The following is a 20,729-nucleotide window of genomic DNA, read 5'->3' as shown; positions in this document are numbered from 1 at the left end:
TTGACAATATTCCAGAAACTGAAATTTAGAAAATGACAGAAACTGCCCGGACAGACATTTACTTGGATGAAACATTATCTTCTATAACTCTGAAGCCTGTGCAAAAACAATGACAATGGTGGCGTTTCAAGTCACGTACAACAAAAATCCACTGACGAGGAAAATGGCTGCCGCCTATACTCAATTCCACCCCATCATTGGGCCTCATTCACAAAACTTTTCCTAAATTATTCTTACATCTGTTCTTAAAAATGTTCCTCCAAAAAAACCAATATGGGATTCATTACACATGCGCAGACCTTTGTTTTTTTGTGGCGACATAGCTCAGGACATAAGAACGGTTGTCTGGCAGTCGGAGGGTTGCCGGTTCGATCCCATTTACCATTACCATTTATGCATATCCCAGGTGTATGAGATGATGAATGCCAGCTGTTTGTAAATTTTATGCACAATTTAGGTGATTAAAAATGCCAGCTCTATATTTGGTTTTTGTTCCATTTTTCATTTTGTCTTGTTTTACACATACATGCCTGTTTAGCGATTCACTGTTGTGTGCATTTTGCCTTTAAGTCAATTTATCCCTCCGTGAAAATGCAGAAGTGTGTCGCTTCATCCATCCATCCATTACATTACATTACATTACATTCATTTGGCAGACGCTTTTATCCAAAGCGACGTACAAGAAGTGCATTTTCATGCATTTCATTCATTTGCATTTTCTATACCCGCTTATCCTGGGCAGGGTCCATCCATTATCTATACCCGCTTATCCTGGGCAGGGTCCATCCATTATCTATACCCGCTTATCCTGAGCAGGGTCCATCCATTATCTATACCCGCTTATCCTGGGCAGGGTCCATCCATTATCTATACCCGCTTATCCTGGGCAGGGTTGCGGGGGGTGCTGGAGCCCATGCATTGGGCGAGAGGCAGGAATACACCCTGGACAGGCCGCCAATCTATCGCAGGGCACACACACCATTCGCTCACATTCATACCTACGAGCAATTTAGAGTCTCCAATTAGCCTACCTGCATGTCTTTGGACTGTGGGAGGAAGCCAGAGTTCCCAGAGGAAACCCACACAGACACGGGGAGAACATGCTAACTCCACACAGAAAAGGCCCGGGCTGCATTCGAACCCACAACCTTCTTGCTGTGCCGCTTGTGTCACTTCATTGTCTGTCTGAAATATATAAGAGTCAGGGATAGTAAAACAGTCAGTGATTTGTTGCAGTAATGAGACAATATGAGCCCAGAATTGGCAAAGACAGAAGTGTGCAGAAAAGAGGCCTTAAGAATAATATGAATTACTCCACATATCTTCTGGACACAGCTTTTACCCCGCCTGACCAGTTACCCACCACACAAAAGCACTGAAAGAACCACCAAAACAATCTTGAGCACAAACCAACCACAACCAGAATAACTGGTTTAAAGGCGGCTGCAGATGCCAGATGTTATATAAAGCCATTTGTTAGGAACAGACACAGTAAGTCATACAGATAGAATGATATAGACAAAGCTGACAGGACAATTAGACCAGAGACAATGTACTTGAACCATTGCTGAAGCATTGTTGTAGGTACACCTATGCCAGCCCAGAACCATTATAGTTTCTCACTATAATTTAATTAAATTGCAGTATCTGTGATTTCCACTGGCAGGCCTGTCCTAAGGAATCACAGTATATTGTGTTTCACTGTTTATGTACTGGTTAGATCTAGTCTTGCTTTAACTACAGTAAAGTCATCTACAATATGGAATTACAAATATATAGCATATATATTTTGCTTCAAGAAGATTGCATTGCGTTTCTGAGTGATTGAATGTAACCGTCTCAGGTTCGACCACGCCATCAGTGCACCTGAAAGAAATTACATAACCACGAACTAACTTCTCTGCTGCACTTTAACTTACAGTCATTTATTATGTCTAGGCACACAGTTCGCAAATGTTTACATAGATCCAGCCATATAAGAAACTACCCAAAGGGTGAAAAAAAACAACGGGCTGTTTTAACGAACACATAGCTGACGATATTTTTTTATTATTATTCTTTTAAAAATTATTTTACTGCCGGATACATAACTAAAGACGTACAGCCCTGAAGGCACCTCATCTTACTGCGCCCAGGAGCGACGCAAAGTGCACGCGCTGCAGGCTCGCGCCACCCCCGCCCCCCCACAGAAACACGGGTTGAGGGGTTCGGGAGGTAAGCGCGCGGCGCGGTGACAGACGTGCTCTGGCGGTTTCGCGCTGGTCTGATTTGCTGGCAGACTCAGAGGACGGCAGCATGTAAGTGTTTGACTGGAATTTTGTTGACAGGGTAGTGCTCGGTCAGTGACTGCCAATGACTGTGTTCTTTATTTAATTTTATGTATTTTAATATTTTACAGGTAATAACAAGCCTATTTTTAGCTTTACTGAAGTGTTTAGTTTTACTACGGAACTCTCTGATCTTTCCAATGACGTGTCAACATTACTAACCAATTTTTTTTTTAAATCTCATTTTAATGTCATTCGGGAAGAGCCACACTGTAAATTTAGGAATGACAAATATTATATAGGCCTAGACTTACACCGAACGACAAGAACGTGTAAATCTGATGTCACTGTGTTTTATGAGCCGGACCACACGTGTATTCTCTTATGTGACTACCTGGACGTTTATGGGACGTTGACATTTGCTGTCTGGGAATGGATGTCAGCCAGATATATATGGTTATATATGATATATATGATTTCATATATATTTGTCTGATTTAATATATATATATATATATATATATATATATATCTTCCTTATTTCAAATAATTATTTGACACACTTAAACAAAAACCTTATTATGCTCTTAGAACATACAATGGTTTGTAGATTGATTTTGGTTTAGACATGTTTAGATATGTTTTCATTTATTTTCTTTTTTTCCAAACTGTCAAACTGTAGCTACATGCATCTGCAGAGTTTAAGTATTTTAAATGACTGTTTCATCCAGATGTGGTTCTGGAGTCTGCATGCTGTGTTGTTCTGTTTTGTTTTTTTTTTGAAGGTGGATGAACTCATTTAGAGTATGAATGGATGAATTAAGTCAGAATAATGATTGTTATTGACACAGCGTTAATGCAGTGACACCTGGAAAAAATGTCTTCAGAAGTCACCATCGCATCATCATGCTTGCTGTTCTATGTCATCAACCTGACCAATGACCTCTCAGGTCGCTTTGACTCAACTGTTAGTTAGTTACTCAGTACAAATACTGTTATTGTACACATTTTCACCCTCCAATCAGGATTGATGTTTTACATCCACCTGCACATTTTCAATAGGTCCTGCTGCAAAATCAAAAATTCAGACTTCAAAAAAGTACAAAATTTATTTGAATATAATTGGCATGATTCAATTCATTAAATGCATTTCTTGAATTGACTGCATTGAAAAATAAATCAGCTCTAACCCTGCTTTCAGCAACACATTTTTTGTTTTACAGGTTAGGTTACCTGAAACTATTTAGCCTTATGTAATAGAGCCGTAACAACGGTTGCCACGGCGACCATAGCCACGGCAACCAGAAAAGAGGTAATATATCTCGAGTTACCTTGCACTTTGACTCCTCTGGGACACCGTGCTACGGTACAGAAAGTGTAGCGACTCTGTTGTTCTTCCCCTTGCACCCAAAGGAGGAGTCTCTTTTTTCAGTACAGTACAGGTGATAGGTCCACTTTGGCAGTCTCGTAACTGCAAAGGAACACAGGAACACAGCTAATTGCAGGAAGAGCTGAGCCAGCACATTCTGGACACCTCTTGCTCTTGTGAAAGCAGAATGCTTGATTTTTTTTAGCAGAACAGCTGATGAAATGAAATCAGCATTCCTGCAAAAGTTTTTTAAAATCTTTTTTTTCCCCCTCCAAGTGATTAAATTAGGCCTACATCTATCCATCTATATGTCTACTTGTATAGTCTTCTCTGTTTGTCCACCACCTGGCCGTGGCCTGCATTAAAATGGTAAAGAGGTACCATATTTCTGCCGTAGATGCTACAGGTCAGAGGAGGGAAAGGTGGGCTTTTCTGGATTGGGTCTGTTGCCATTGTCATTTGTGATTGTGATTGAGATTTGTGGCAAAAATGCAAGTTTTGAAAAGAATGTATTGTTAATTCCTTTTATGCCTTCTTGTGTTGTTGTTGTAGCTCAGACACTTGTCATGCCTCCAATTTTTCAATCAGGGTTTTTAACCAATTTAAATCTTTTGGAAAAATAAAAACAAATTTGTTTTACACTGAAACTGTACTCCCCAAATTCCCAAGCGGCCTATAACCAGAGTTTTACGCGGGAGTACAATGAACATTCTGTAAAAAGAGGGGAACGGAGAGTGAGTTTTGAGTGAGTATTGAGTGAGTATTGAGTGAGTATTATACCCAACACTCCTGTTTCAGAGCATGGTATTGTTCTGTCCTTTTCCCACACGAGAGGCGGAACTGTGCCCTGGGCAATTTAGAGAGGTTGTGTAGAGCTGGAGAGGCTTCCCAGCACAAAGTATCTGTTCCCTCCTGAGTTATGATTCTGTTCTCTCCTAAGTCCCGATTCTGTTCCCTCCTGAGTCCTGATTCTGTTCTCCTGACATATTTCTGGGACATGTGAGAACGCATTCTGTAGACCAACAGTAGTATCATGTAAAATTATTTTTTCACAAAATTGTCTTATTAGCATGTTTGCATTTTCATGCAAGTGTTCTTCATCCTAGTTTGCTGATATCAGAAATAATAATTTAAAAAAAAATCATTTATTGTTTTTTTGTACAGAGAGTTGCCAATGCATAGAACAGCTTGCCAGGCCAGTAGCAGAAGCAGAGACATTTGGGGAGTTAAAGTCCGGGCTTGAAGTAGTGCTGGAGACTCTAATCATGGAGAGGAAAAAAATTCTTACTGGGTTTTGTTTTCGAAAATCAGCAACTGATTTAGACCCAGGAAGCCAGCTGAGGTGAACGTGTGGAGTAAGGAACCCCAAACTGGTCGGTTAAGTTCTGCGTCTCAGTGTACGCCAGCTGACCCTCCAGGGCTTCTGGGCCCCGGGGACCAGGGCTGAGGAGGCCATACTCTCCACCAGGTACCCCGGGGGTCTCTGGGTTTGCTGTTACTCAGCCCTCAATTTATCCAAGCGGACAGTTTTCACACCGTTTACTCCCCTCACCTGCTTTACTGGGCCTGAACAGGTGAAAGCAGAAACCCGAAGCCCCCCAGGACCAGGGTCGGTAGACTCTGCGCCAGGCGCTTTCGTCTGTGGGTCGAGGGTGTCAAACTCTAGTCCTGGAGGGCCGCGGTTTTTGCTGATATTTGTGGTTTCCTTTCAGTCAGCAGCCAATCAGGGCCTTGAGAGAAAGGCGTGTGGACTCTTCAGCCAATCGATGACTTAACTGGTGCTGAAACACACTGGAGTCCTTTAGGGCCTCCCTGTCTCATGCAGGCACACGAGGGGCCTGGACGGGCCGAGGGGCCGCTTCTTGCTCTGACTCGCTCGTGTGTCCTGATACCCATAATGCAGTGCGATGGCTGATTCTGAGGTAGACGCCGCCACCCCAGAGCCAGTGATGGAGGACGAAGGCCTGCTCAGCACTCTCGACATCGTCCTGGTCTCCGTCATCGCTGCCGTCCTCATCTACTGGATCACCTTCCGCAAGAAGACCCCAGCAGAGGAGATCCCAGAATTCAAGAAACTGACCACACAGTGAGTACTATTACTACTACCACTACTACTACTGCTACTACTACTACTGCTGCTGCTACTGCTACTACTGCTACTACTATCACTACTACCACTGCTACTACTGCTACTACTACTACTGCTGCTGCTACTGCTACTACTATCACGACTACCACTACTACTACTGTTACTACTACTACTGCTGCTGCTACTACTGCTGCTGCTACTGCTACTACTACTACTGCTGCTGCTACTACTGCTGCTGCTACTGCTACTACTGCTACTACTAATATTATAGACACTGCTATACATACTACCACTACTACTACTGTTACTACTACTACTGCTGCTGCTACTACTGCTGCTGCTACTGCTACTACTGCTACTACTATCACTACTACCACTACTACTACTGTTACTACTACTGCTGCTAGTACTGCTACTGCCATTACTACTACTTCTGCTAGTACTGCTCCTAGTGCTGTTACTGCTGCTACTACTACTACTACTACTACTAATAATAATAATAATAACAATAATAATTTATGAAGCACTGAATGTGTAAGCTCTGAAGAAACGCCTTTCTCTACAGCCTGGTGACACTGAGAAAATCAGGTTTGCTCTTCTGGTCGATCTCTGGTAAAGCACGTATCTCAGAATAGTTCAATATTTCTCAAAGTGCTTATTCATATGTGTGTTCATTGTTGGCTGCATTGATTTGGGTCAGTATTAAATACAGGTAATTGTGCCTTGATTGGAGTGAAAGAATTCCCTCTCTCTCCCTCCCTTTCTCTCTCTTTCCCTCTCCCTCCCTCTCTGTTTTTTTTTTTACCTCCCCCTCCCTCTCTCTTCCTCTTTCTCCCTCCCTCTATCTCTCCCCCTGCTTCTAACAGTCCCCCTGTTCTAACAGTCTGCAGAGCTTCTGTTCTGGCCTTTGATTGGTCAGCAGGACGGTCACCACAGCTCACACATCCTCTGAACACTGAGCTCTGATTGGGTTGAGATGGCCACATTCTGTGGGAAGTCTTTAACAGTCCCATCTGTAAGATAACAGATAAACGAGCAGGAGAAGTTGAGGAAGGAAGTTGCACACTGACTGCAGAAAAACTCAGTTTTGTGGGGGGAGCAGTTTTGTGAGAGCATGGTATTGGCTGATTTCACTTCTGCCCACTCTGGGTAATGTGACCTCTCCTCATTTTGCTCCAATCATGACGAGAGGATTTCTTTGTGGCCTGGCACTTTTGTTAAGCATGCTGCAACATTCCTTTAGTGTGTGTGTGTGTGTGTGTGTCCATGCGCATGTACATATGTTTGAGTGTGTGTGTGTGTGTGACTGTGTATGTGTGTGTGTGTGTGTGTGTGTGTGGATGTCTGTGTGAGTGTGTGTGTGAGTGTGTGTGTGTGCGTTGGGGCCACAGACAAGCAGCTCCTTCTGTTCAGCTCTCTTCTTGTTTTCACTGATGTGCCTTTAAAGCAGCTCTGAATGCAGCATGCAGGCACAATCCTTTTATGATTGAGTGGGTTACCATAGTGACATCCTGCCTTCCTTGGGGTGGGGGGGGGGGGGTTGAAATCAGCATGCTCTGTTTCCCTTTAAAAGAGGAAAAGAAAGGAGTTATGATAACTGTCGCCCTGGTAACTGAGTTTCTGAGAGAGCCTGTGTGTGTGTGTGTGTGTTTGTAGGGAAGAGAGTGTGAATTTGTGTGTGTGTATGATTATTTATGTGAGTGCATATTTAAATTATATGCACGCGACTGTGTGTGTGAGTGTGTGTGCATGCGTGCGTGTGTACATGTGTGAGTCTGCTGTGGGGTTTTATGGGAAATTTCATTATAGAGTCTCAGCTCTTTCCCAGAGATGCCAGATGTGTGTAGAGCCTGTTCCGTGAGGGGATCTAAGTGCTGCAGCATCGCAGACAGAGAGAGCTTCCTTACCACCAACGCTATCCACCAATCAGAGAGAACGTCCTTACCGCCAACGCTATCCACCAATCAGAGAGAACGTCCTTACCGCCAACGCTATCCGCCAATCAGAGACAGCGTCCTTACCGCTAACGCTATCCTCCAATCAGAGACCGTGTCCTTACCGCCAACGCTATCCTCCAATTAGAGAGAACGTCCTTACTGCCAACGCTATCCTCCAATCAGAGAGAGTGCTTTTCTGCCAACTCTATCCTCCAATCAGAGAGAGCATCTTTACCGCCAACGCCATCCTCCAATCAGAGAGAGCTTCCTTACTGCCAACGCTATCCTCCAATCAGAGAGAGCATCCTTACCGCCAACATTATCCTCCAATCAGAGACAGCGTCTTTACCACCAACGCTATCCTCCAATCAGAAAGAGCGTCCTTACCGCCAACACTATCCTCCAATCAGAGACAGCGTCTTTACCACCAACGCTATCCTCCAATCAGAAAGAGCGTCCTTACCGCCAACACTATCCTCCAGACGGGAATATTTTTTTGGCTGGGATGGGGGTGGGTGGGGTTGTATGAGGCATGGGGGGTTGAGGGTTGGCTGGTTTGGGGGGGTCTGGCGGGGGGGGGGGGGGGTCTGGTGGGAGTTAGTGGAGGTAATGGGGGGAGGGTTCTCTAATCTGGCTCCTTTTGGGTGCGGTGGACCGTCAGGAGGTCTGCAGATTTAGATTTGGTGGCTGCTGTTGTTCAGAGGGGATCCCTCTTCCTCCTGCTCCTGTTTTTGGGATTTTTGTTCCCCTCTCCCCGGGTGTGGATCATACAAGCGGCCCGACCCGAGGGTCGGGGGCAGGACCGTTACTCTGGGGTCAGCCATGGGCTGTGTTTCCTCCGAACCTGCGGGCCAGCCTGCCCCAGCGCACAGGTCAGTAGGGATCTGACCACAGCTAGTGGCTCTTACAGTAACGGATTACACAGAAAATATATGGAAATAAAATATATAAAATATATAAAATATATAAAATATATAACCGATGCGAAGCGCAAAAACTTCAGAATACAACTGGCAAGTATACAGATACGCTTGTGGATATTGCAATTTTTGGGAAAAAACACACTGCTATGAAATACATTTATTTATAATTGTAAAGAAAGTGTCCAAAGTTTTATCATATTGACATTGATAAATATGTTTGACTTGCTGTGTATGTTTACAAATGTATTGCGATATATAAACATGAGCAATGATTTGTTTATTTCCCGACGTGTTGTGAAGGGTCGCGATATATATATATATATTTTTTCGCCGTTGTGAATGTATTTTATTTCCTCATGTTTTGGCACATTGCGTGTTAATGAGGGTCCACCCTGATTGTCCTTAATGAGTCTGTGCGGAGGCAGCTCCGCTCTGCCTGAACCCCTCTCAGACCTCCAGCGCGGTCATACTCACCCCCAGAACACTGCGCTCTCCGCTCTCCGGGGACGAGACCGAAGCCTGTGTGGCAGATTGAGCTTAACGAATGCCCACCGTCAGGAGTTTCGTGCACTTAGAACTTTTATCAAAGAATTCCCAGCTCTCCGCGTGAAATTTCTAAACTTGTGTTTTTGGTTTTTGGTATGTCTCACATGGAAATTTAAAATAGAATTCAGGGCAGAATGTGTCTTTTTGTTTGATAGTAATTATGAAAGTCTGTATTAATTTGCCTTTATGGTTATTATTTTTCTTCTTTTCCTGAAACTGAACATTTAAAAAAATCACATTTTAATCCAGGAACAGTTTAACACAAACAAAGTCTGCTTCACAGCCAATTTCTTCCATAAATTATTCTACAAATATTTTCTTATGTATTTATTATTTATTTATTTAGCTTTTTCCATGTTTAAGAGCTCAGTTAAGGATAATAATTTGCTGCATCAGTTACCCATACAAATAAAAGGCCAGGCCTTTTAGCTTGTGTTCCTAAGCCTGGGAAGGGCTCTTAGATTCGTATGAATAGCTCACTCAAAGGCCACTTTATCATCTCTGACAGGGTTAACGTCTTCCCAGAATGCTTAGGCTTTGTTTGAACAACTTGCATGTTTCCTTTTATTGTTTAGGTTTTCTTTTTGAAAAGGAGGCAAGCTTTCGGATCTTGGAAGCTGTTGCCATGTTTGAAGTGTCTGAACTGTGGCATTATATCAGTTTTTACCCAGACCGGGCTGTGAGGGGGTGCAGTGGGTTGTGAGATACATGTGAGAAAAGTAAGTTGATATTTGCTAGTCACATTCTATTACATTCAATTCAGTGGGATTAAACAGTTAGTTATATACTGTAATACTTATATCTCTGCATTAGTCATATAGAGTATGTACTGTTGTTTAAAATGGGTTTAAAAATATAATTTAATGTCATAATTCAAGCTGTGTCAGGCTGACCTGGGTCAAATACGTATTTGTTTTGGATTCAAATACTTTTCTGTGCTCTATTGTTCTTGCCTGGTGTAATTGAGCCTGCACTTTTTTGAGAGTATTTCATTGGTTCCAATACATCAGGCAAGATCAGTAAATTGTAGAAAAGTATTTGAATCCAAAACAAATACATTTTTAGACCGAGGTCTGGTGTCAGGCAACATTTCGATAATTAGTATTTTAATGTGCGTTCGTATCTGCTCGTGAAGTTGAGCTGTGTGAAAAGGTTGGTAACCCCTCTGTTACATCACTGTTAAAAAGGGGAGGTCTTAGATTTCATCAGCAGCTGAATCACCCATGCACATGCTATCATGTGCTGTACATGTGCAAGCTCCTGCTCCACACGATCTGTCTATCGACCTGTCAGTCTTCTGATGGACGGGCTGCTCTGCTTTTGCACAGTCATCAGTCATGCTTATCTCATGTTTGTGAAGCTAGCTAAGCCATGGTCACTGATTGTACTGCCATGATTAATGTTAGTGGGGGGGGGTTTGGGACTTTGCCCCAGTCTTGCAGGGCCAGTGTAGCTCCTCTCCTATATCAGCTGTGTAGAGGCCGGTTCTTGTATTAATCAGTTATTCAGGTTTCATGAACAGCTGTATAAAATCTAACCTTCTGCGTGTGTGAATGGGTCAGATGATTCATCTTCAGGTGAACGTGAATCTACTACAACAGAGCTCAGAGGGCTTTCAGAACTTTCAGACCTTAAAGAACTTAAAAAAGGACCCAAAAAAAAGGTCCAGCTGTAACTTTGTTCTTCCTTCCTTTTCAGAGTTACGACCACGCAAGAAAAGAGCTTCATCGAAAAGATGAAGAAAACAGTGAGTGAAAGAAAAGAAAGTCTCCTTTCTGTCACAGTTGAAGGCTGGCTGGCCTTTTCCGTAGAGCGCTGTGGGTTCTGATGGAGACCGTGGGCTCTCCCCGTGTGATCGTACCAGTTCATCACAGCAGCACACCTCTCAGGGTGGGGGGGGTATGCTCTTTCTGCACCTCTCAGGGTGGGGGTGTGCTCTTTCTGCACCTCTCAGGGTGGGGGTATGCTCTTTCTGCACCTCTCAGGGAGGGGGTATGCTCTTTCTGGTTTGCAGTATGGGATTTTCCGGTCAGTCGGAGTCATAATTTTGTCATTGGCTGGACTGTCTTAAAAGGGGGGCGGGGGGCTAATGCTGCCAGGCTGTGGGACAATGCACAGATACCCTTTTCTTGTGATGTAATTAGCGGATGCTGAAATTAGTTTGACAACATTAAAAGCTTGCCCTGTATGACTCTGTCATGACATCCTTTGTGACTATAAATTATGTAACTTCAGTCAGATTTCAAAATATTGTGCTTCCGGGGCTGCGCAAAAGCTCACAGGTTCGATTCCCGGGTAAGACACTGCCGTTGTACCCTTGAGCAAGGTACTTAACCAAGCTGTATAAATGGATGCAAGGTAAATTCAATGTAAAAAGTTGTGTAAGTTGCTCTGGATAAAAGCGTCTGCTGAATGCCTGTGATGTAATGAGTGAGAGGTGGGGAGGGGTTTGTGAAATGGCGGCTGGTTCCTGTTCTCTGCAGGGCAGGAACATCGTGGTGTTTTATGGCTCTCAGACGGGCACGGCCGAGGAGTTTTCCAACCGCCTCGCCAAAGATGCCCAGCGCTACGGCATGAAGGGGATGGCAGCGGATCCAGAGGAGTACGACATGGTGATGCTGTGTTCCTTTATGTTCCTCCCGGAGTCTTTCTGTTCCTCTCTGATCCACCCATTCTCTTCCCATTGCTTCCTGTTCCTCTCTATTCTGCTCTGTTCCTTCCTGTTCTCTCTGTTCTGCTCTGTTCCTTCCTGTTCCTCTCTATTCTGCTCTGTTCCTTCCTGTCCTCTCTGTTCTGCTCTGTTCCTTCAGTTCTTTTCTGTTTCTCTCTGTTCTCCTTTGTTCCTAACTGTTCCTTTCTGTTCTCTGTTCCTTTTTATTCCTCCCTGTTCTTTTTTTGTTTCTCTGTCCCTTTCTATTTATCCAACTTTTATCTTCATTTCTGTTTCTTTCTGTTCCATTCAGACATGTGTTGTCAGGGTAAGACTCCCTTCCTTCTATTACACACTGAGATAAAATACTATCATAATAAAGTTCTGTTCCGCTCTGTTTTTGTCTGTCCATCATGTGACAGAAATATTCCATTCCTCTGTGGTCTTCTCTGGGATAGAAGTGGATATACTATATTCTAATAAAATATTTTCTAAAACCTGTTCAGTTCAGTTTTTCTTGCTGGCCAACATGGCTGTTGTGGATGAGCTGTTGAAAGAGCTGAATTAAGGCCAGCAACGGACCTGCCACAGCTTCCTCCTCTTTCTAAAATGGAGGACAGGGCGAACGCGCTCACACTTCTCTCCCTCGGCAGTCGGAGCTCTCTCGCCTGGCGGAGATAGAGAACTCCATCGCCATCTTCTGCGTGGCGACGTACGGCGAAGGGGACCCCACGGACAACGCTCAGGAGTTCCACGATTGGCTGCAGGAGGGCGACGCCGAGCTGGGGGGCGTCAACTTCACGGTGAGCGCAGAGCGTCGTCGCCATCGCGCGTAAACAGACACGGGGCACTACGGAAACCGTAACCCAGGGTTACGCGACTCCAGGCCTGCAGGGCCGGTGGGTGGGTATGTGTTTTCGCACTTAAGTCATTGATATGTTGATTGGCTGAAGAGTCCTCACGCCTCGTTCCCAGGGATTAGATTGGCTGCTGATTGGACGGAGATCACAAAAATCAATCGATTATGACACAACCAATGAGCGGTTGATGGTGGGAGGCGAGAGTGATGCCAGGTGATTGTGTGTGATGTGTCGCTTTACCCTAACTCCCAGGTGGAGCTGGGTCTGAGCCGCGTGATGCTCTGGGGGCCTGTAGGGGGGGTTTCGTGGTTGGCGGGATCTGCGGTTGGCGGGAGTGTTGTCGGAAGTTAGCTGTTTATTTATTTATTTATTTAATGTTTATTTGATAGGGACAGATACATTTATTGACAAACAATAACCAAAGCAATGTATCACAGCATTTATAGCATATGCTAATTTCCGATCCTGGGCTTTTCAAAACTCAGTGCCACATTCATTACATTTCAGCAGGACTAACAAGGCTTTATGGGGGGTGGGGGGGTGTGGGGGTGGAGGGGGCTTGAGGAGAATGTTACGAGGTGTGATTTGTTCTTTTTCTGTTTTTTTTTGGTTGTTATATGTTTACATGTAGCTGTTAGAGGAAGTGCAACTGGCTTTCATTTTCTTTTCTGTTCTTTTATTTTTTTCCCCCTCCAGACAGGAAGTTCCTCATTTTACCCCCCATAAATGAGACGTTTAGGGGTTCTCAGTAAAAGCAGCATGCAGCTGTGATTCATTTTGCAATGTGACTTTATATGCCCCCGGCAGTTTCCACATTCTCATTAAAACAGTCCCATCTCAGCTCCTACCCCCCCAGTCCCCCACAGTCACCACGTTCTCATAAAACAGTCCCATCTCAGCTCTACCCCCAGTCCCCATAGTCCCCACGTTCCCATTAAAACGGTCCCATACCAGCTCCCTAAACCGACATGAGTAGAGAACACCTGCCGACGACCCTTCTCTCTGAGAGGGGAGAACGTTGCTTCTGGGTGCCAGAGCAGCTTTTATTTTTATTGTCTACGTAAGAGTCTCAGAATGTCAGACAAGTCTCTGTTGGCTCTTAAATAGATTGTGAAAGTCTCACTGCGCATGTGCGATGCCTGCTTTGTTTTTGGAACGGTTTAGAACGTTTTCGATTTAGACAACTTTTTGTCTGGGAGACTTTTGGCTCTCGCACATTTACAGGCAGCATTTAATACGATTTATGACATCTTGTCTGTGAGGTCACGTGGTGGATGGAGATCTGGGATTCTAGCAACCGAGAGGTTGCAGGTTCAAATCCCAGGGCACTGCTCTTGTACCTTAGAAAACTGAACATCCGGCTGTAATAAAACAGAAAATATGTAAATGCACAGAAGAAAAGCTGTGTAAATGGCTCGGGATTTGCTTAACAAATAAGTAACGCAGATAAACTGTGTTATTTCACAGTTGTACACCTGATCCTTTATTTGATTTGGTCCGTTTCCAGGTGTTCGCTTTGGGGAATAAAACATACGAGCACTTCAATGCCATGGGGAAATACGTGGACAAAAGGCTGGAGGAGCTGGGCGCCAAGAGGATCTTTGACTTGGGGATGGGAGACGACGACGCCAAGTAAGAAACAGTGCCCTCTGTGGCCTCGGTGGGGGAACTACAGCTGAGTTCCCCCGAGTAGACTGTGCAAGGGTTGTCTCCCCCAGTATTTTGGCCTCTGTCCCCAGGGCTCACAAACATACTGAACCAGTGGGCCTCATTCACAAAACTTTTCTTAAATTATTCTTACTTTTTTCTTGAAAACGTTCATACGAGAAACCAATATGGGATTCACGACACATGTGCAGACCTTTGTTTTTGTGCATATCCCAGGTGTATGAGATGATGAATGCTGGCTGTTTGTAAATTTTATGCGCATTCCTGTTCATGTGATTTGCATAAGGAAACAGCCATGAACAAATCCAGGTAGGAAAAAAAAAAAGAATGTCAAAATGTTCTTACTGACGGTTTGGTTTGTGATCGTACGCATGTTTGGTGAGTGAGGCCCAATGTGAGGTAGGTGAGGTAACTGAACTGCTGTACTTGATCGTTTAAGAGCAGAGTAGCGGTGATAAACCTGCGCACGCTGCAGCTCTCCTCAGACCAGAGTTAGGCTGCTGGGCCAGGATGGGTGCTCATCCTTTACCCCCCTTCTTCCGCAGTTTGGAGGAGGACTTTGTGTCCTGGCGGGAGCAGTTCTGGCCCGCGGTGTGTGAGCACTTTGGCGTGGAAGCCACTGGAGAGGAGTCCAGGTCTGTGAGCTCCGTCTCTCCCTCCTTTCCCCTTTCCCTCTCTCCTCCTCCCAATTCCCTTCCTTCCCCCAACCCGATTCTCTCCCCTCTCCCTCTTTTATGTATCTTACAACCGTGACAGTACCGTCCTCCCCTCTCAGCATCCGGCAGTACGAGCTGGAGGTGCACAGCGACATCGACATGAGCACGGTCTACACCGGAGAGATCGGCCGCCTCAAGAGCTTCGAGACCCAGAGGCCGTGAGTCTGCCGAACTGATACCTCCCCAAAGGGCAAAACGCTCTTCATAAAATGTGAATTTTATTCCTCCAGTTCAACGAGCTCTGCAAGGAGAATTAAGTCCTATTAACTCATCGTATTCCAGCAACGAAGACTGCCCAAATCTCCCATTTGTGTAACATAAGCACATAGCTGTGAATAATAAATTTCCGCAGTAGGAGAAAATGTGTTATCCACCACTGGTGCTGTAGAATAAGGAATACAGGTACTTGACCTGAAATATATGATGCAGCACTCTGTAATTAATTTAATGTTTACCTCCCCCTCCCTCACACCCCCTCCCCTCCACCCCCCCCACACCCCCCCGGTACGTTCAGGCCCTTCGATACCAAAAACCCCTTCCTGGCTCCGGTCACGGTCAACCGCAAACTGAACAAGGGGGGGAGCCGCCACCTGATGCACCTGGAGCTGGACATCACGGGCTCTAAGATCAGGTAACGGTGCCGCCGAGCCCACTTCCTGTCTGCGCAGGAAACGCCCCCACCCTGTGGCTCAGCAGCCCAGAGAGCACTGCTAACATCGCCACGGTTACGCGCCCTAAACCAAATTCTTTTGCACTCGAGTCAAAATGCTGGTTGCACAGTAAAGTTTTGTACTGTATCATAACCACTTTTGTTTGGTCTTTGGTATCCTCAGTCTTCCCTTAGAGAAACAGAATATGCTGACATATATTGCAAATATTTAGCCTTTTTTGAAAATATAATTTTAAATATATTTGACAGTAGCATAATACATTGCAACATAGGACAGCAGCAATTCCTACAGCACATTGCCCATATATTGTAAAGTGTTACAGTGTCTTGATAATATACTTTACTCACATTTTCATTGTGTTCTCTTTCGTACGAGTTTTGAGTGCAGGAAAGTGTTCGATGAGTCTGTGACTGTCTGAACTCCTGCCACGCTCTGTAGGTACGAGGCTGGAGACCATGTTGCAGTGTACCCCACCAACGACCCTGCTATCGTTAATCAGATCGGGCACGTCCTCGACGTGGACCTTGAGACTGTCATCTCCCTCAGGAACCTTGACGGTAGGCCTCCGATGGCGCCGCTCGCCGCCGCGCTCGGAAATCGCTCGTCCCCCGACGTCAGCCTTTCCGTCCTTGACTGAAGAGAAACGAGAGGAAAACAATCTGAGAGGAACGGAGAGCACGAGAAGCCCGGACGTGGCCTATTATTCACTGCCAAACCGTTGGAGTTCAGAGCGGTGAAATGACGTGTCGTTTGATGTGCGGTTTCACGCGCTGTCCCGTTAATTTGGCGAGATAGCTGTTTATGAGCTCCTATATCATGCCGACGGTGCGCTTTTGTCTTTATCGTATTCGGCTAAAACTTGTCAGGTGCATGACAGAGAATTTTCAGATTTTGCCTGCCTGTAAAATATGAACATAACCCGGCCCTGCATTCAGAAATAGGTGTTCTTTTAAGCTCCATCAACCGTTTGGCTCCTGACATTTGATTGGCTCTCTGTGTATCCCCCCCCAGAGGAGACCAATAAGAAGAACCCATTCCCTTGTCCCACCACGTACCGCACGGCCTTGATGCACTACCTGGACATCACCAGCCCCCCGCGGACCAACGTGCTGTACGAGCTGGCTCAGTATGCCTCAGACTCCGCCCAACAGGAGCACATGCGCAAAATGGCCTCCTCTTCCCCGGAGGGAAAGGTGTGTGACCCTCACCTTTGACCTCTCTGACCTGCCCTATCTTATTATCATTCATCATTGTAGTTTGTAGTCCTCTCTTGTATTCCTCATGGGAAGGAGTAATTGGGTATGGAACTGCAGTTGTCGTGATGGAGGTAGTACTGTTAACCCCCAGACTGAAATGGCTTCTTTACCCTTATTGAAGTCTGTCTCAGTGTGTGTTTTTTCCCGCAGAGTCTGTACCAGAGCTGGGTGCTGGAATCTCGCCGGAACATTCTGGCCGTCCTGCAAGACCTGCCCTCCCTGCGCCCGCCCATCGACCACCTGTGTGAGCTGCTGCCCCGCCTACAGACCCGGTACTACTCCATCGCCTCCTCCGCCAAGGTGAGTGCTCCTTGTCCTCCCAGGTGAGCGCACCTGTCCTCCCAGGTGAGTGTACCTGTCCTACCAGGTGAGTGTACCTATCCTCCCAGGTGAGTGCACCTGTCCTCCCAGGTGAGTGTACCTGTCCTCTCAGGTGTGCACACCTGTCCACCCTGGTGTTTAAAGGGTTAAAGCATTTTGAAATGAAATGCTTATCAGAAGGCATCCATCCTGATTCAGTGCTGGGGTTCAGGTATTCTGGCCTGTGCTTTTGATCGATGTTCTGTGCTGGCGCTCAGTAAGTGTGAGTGTGCTGATGGGGTCCCCTCGCCCCCTGAACAGGTGCACCCCGGCAGCATTCACATCTGTGCGGTGGTGGTGGAGTACCAGACCAGCACCAACCGGGTGAACAGGGGCGTGGCCACCACCTGGCTGAAGAACAAGCGGGTGACGGACAACGGGCACAAGTCCACGGTGCCCATGTACATCAGGAAGTCTCAGTTCCGGCTGCCGTTCAAGCCCAGCAGCCCGGTGATCATGATCGGGCCTGGGACCGGCATCGCTCCCTTCATGGGCTTCATCCAGGAGCAGGCCTGGCTCAGGGAGCAAGGTACAGAGAGAGAGTGTGTGAGTGCATGTGTGTGTGTGGGTGGGGTGGTGTGGGGGGTGGGGGTGGGGTGTGTGTCGGGGGAGGGGGTGAGTGTGTGTGTGCCTGTGGTGTGTGTGTGTGGGGGTGGGGGGGCCTGTGTTGTGTGTGTGGGTGGTGTGTGTGTGTGTGTGTGTGTGTGGTGTGTGTGGGGGTGGGGTGGGTGTGTGTGGGGGGGGGTGGTGTGTGTGTGTGTGTGTGTGTGTGGGGTGGGGTGGGGTGGTCGGGGGGGGTGGGTTGTGTGTGTGCGTGTTGTGTGTGTGTGTGTGTGAAAGCTTAATGCTTAAAATGCTTAAGCACTTTTACTCTGTAACACCTTTACTCTGTTTTAAATGGCTTTAAATATCTTCTTATAGGTGATTATTTTTTTCTGTGATGAGATATACTCTCACTGCAGCCAGGTCCCTGTGCAGTAAATAAAGCTAGCTGCAGATTCACAGATAGAGTGTGTGTATATACTGTATACACACAGAGATACAGAAATACACGCACACATACACACACAAATTAAAATGTGTGCTGTCGCCCCCTGCAGGCCGGGAGGTGGGCGAGACCATTCTGTACTATGGCTGTCGTCATAGAGACGAAGACTTCCTGTACCAGGAGGAGCTGGAGGAGTTTGAGAAGGCGGGAGTGCTCACGCAGGTCAACGTGGCCTTCTCTAGAGACCAGGAGCAGAAGGTGGGTCCCTGGGAGCCATGCTGCTCTCTCATTGGTCAGGAGGGATGACGGACAGCACTGCAAGGCATAAACTCCCATTTAGTTTCACTCTGTTTAGTGAAATTTACATTGCATGTTTTTGATAAGTACATACGCTACATACTGATAAGTAACGATCCAGCTCCATTCTGAAAAATTTTGTAGTGAAGAACTGTCAGATTCCTTCAGATATTCAGGTTATTTTTGGTATTTAGATACTGCCTCAATGTGTATCCAGTGATGTACCACCCACACAAAATAGTGATTCTTCATAATAAATAATTGACCATTAATTCATTAGCAAATCACCTCCCTGAAAGTTGAGCAGACCTCTGATTGGACGGTTGGATGGTTGGCCTCCTGCTCAGAGTAGCCTTATAGGCTAAGGGAATCCCAACAGAGATATTCAGCTTACAGTTCCACTGTAGGTGTGATCTGAATTATCTCATTTTGGGTCCTCAGGTGTATGTGCAACATCTGCTGAAGAAGGACCAAGAGCACCTGTGGAAGCTGATTGACCGGGAGAATGCACACATCTACGTCTGCGGGTGAGTGATTGGCTCAGGGCCTGTCAATCAAAGGCACGCCAAAACCTCTCATTGGACATAAAGCGTCCAGAGGGGTTCCAAGCCCTGCCTCTCCACGTCTGGAGTGGATTTGGCTGGTCTCAGCGGTTTTCAGAATATCACCTGATAAAAAAACACTTTGTGTGAACCAATCCTGGAACTTCTGTGTTATATGTGACCCCCTAGTTGGGTAAAAGCTTAGCCTAGACGGGCTGCATGGCCTGTTCTTGACTTTTTTTGGTCTAGTCTTGTATTCTTAGGTTTCATGTTTTAACAGGGTTCAGTGTTATGTGCACACCTCCCAAATGAATCGCACCTAATGATCAATGGCTGCTAACTGAAGGGTCTTCTTGTTGACTGGACAATACCCCCCCCCCCCCCCACGCATACAGACTCACCCAAATTCTTAAACCCCGCTATTATTTTGTCAGGGATGCCCGGAACATGGCGCGGGACGTCCAGAACACCTTCTCCGGCATGGCGGAGGAGATCGGAGGAATGGATCGCGCCCAGGCGGCGGAGTACGTCAAGAAGCTGATGACCAAGGGCCGGTACTCACAGGACGTCTGGAGCTAAAACAAAAAAAAACTATAAAAACCTCAAACTGACCGACTCTCACAAACGCACATTCCGTTCTGGATTCTGGATGACTGGCTAATCACTGCTGGTATTTTTTTGCAAGACAAAACTTAAAACCTTCAGAGATGAACTATTCGTTGAATGTGATGTCAGGGTTAAGTTGGTTGGCTACCTCAGGTTGGATTCTGTAAGTGCTTAGCTTTTTCCTGACCAAAATAACAACTGTGGACTGTTAACGTTGCACACACTCATCAGATCTGACATAAGAAGGGATTTTAAAGTGAGCTCTAACTGTCACATGTAGAATGTGATGTCGCCGGGTTAATTGAGTGTGTAAATATCAAGGATGAGTAATACATTTAATGCTGTAGAAAACAAGTAAGTCATAACATTTTTAAAAGGTGAAAAACCGTTTCTTAACCTTTGAAAAAAAAACTGCCGTTTGGGATTATGTGGAGACTGTTTTTTAAGGATTATTTTATGTGCAAGATGCTCAACTGTGACAAGAAGAACGGTCAGACATCCACAGTATAGCAGGCCTGTCTGATATTCACACATCATCTGTGCAGTCATGTCCATTTCTAATCTGGCCTTATATTTATGGTACATGTCGGTGGCTTGTGCTGGACACTTGTAATCGGTTTTAAAGACAATCACTTGCTAGCACCGACAATAATAAAATATATTGTAAAATCATTCAAATGGAATATTCATTCTTCGTACATCTGTTTGACACAGTGTAGCATCAACATTATTTAATGCTACACTTAATGCCAAATTATCTCTCATTTGACATGATGGACATAATAAAAAACAACAGCTTGTTAGACTTCAGTGATTGCGGGTTAGAATGAAAGCCAGCATGTAGGGGTATTCTCCAGTACTGCATCAGCAGCAGACATTAATCTTATAAAGCGTTTGTGTCATTTATCATATGAGATGTCAGTCATATTGTATATGCATAAAATCATAGAGCACTCAGGATTACTGCGACAGTGAGTTTAATTT

At 45.5% G+C, this 20,729-nt stretch overlaps 1 protein-coding gene across 3 annotated transcripts; it reads left to right on the top strand.

The window, feature by feature from the left end:
- The first annotated feature begins 2,188 nt into the window (after positions 1 to 2,188).
- Positions 2,189 to 20,417, top strand: LOC135236615 (NADPH--cytochrome P450 reductase-like). Of its 3 annotated transcripts, XM_064303079.1 has the most exons (16): positions 2,189 to 2,297; positions 5,540 to 5,722; positions 10,830 to 10,878; positions 11,615 to 11,743; positions 12,435 to 12,584; positions 14,149 to 14,273; positions 14,855 to 14,944; positions 15,085 to 15,183; positions 15,540 to 15,656; positions 16,135 to 16,253; positions 16,708 to 16,889; positions 17,103 to 17,252; positions 17,574 to 17,841; positions 18,413 to 18,558; positions 19,039 to 19,124; positions 19,574 to 20,417. In XM_064303079.1, exons 2-16 carry the CDS (start codon positions 5,544 to 5,546, stop codon positions 19,716 to 19,718), a joined length of 2,034 nt encoding a protein of 677 aa, XP_064159149.1. In that variant the 5' UTR covers positions 2,189 to 2,297; positions 5,540 to 5,543; the 3' UTR covers positions 19,719 to 20,417. The 3 variants fall into 3 exon arrangements, with proteins under 3 accessions (XP_064159149.1, XP_064159151.1, XP_064159152.1); XM_064303081.1 differs by lacking the exons at positions 2,189 to 2,297; positions 5,540 to 5,722 and adding an exon at positions 8,287 to 8,534; XM_064303082.1 differs by lacking the exons at positions 2,189 to 2,297; positions 5,540 to 5,722 and adding an exon at positions 8,608 to 9,850.
- The last annotated feature ends 312 nt before the right edge of the window (positions 20,418 to 20,729 follow it).

Source organism: Anguilla rostrata, chromosome 12 (assembly GCF_018555375.3).
Source record: "Anguilla rostrata isolate EN2019 chromosome 12, ASM1855537v3, whole genome shotgun sequence".
In the NCBI taxonomy this organism is placed as follows: domain Eukaryota; kingdom Metazoa; phylum Chordata; class Actinopteri; order Anguilliformes; family Anguillidae; genus Anguilla; species Anguilla rostrata.
Note: the sequence above shows the minus strand (reverse complement) of the source record. Positions and strands in the feature narration are given on the sequence as shown.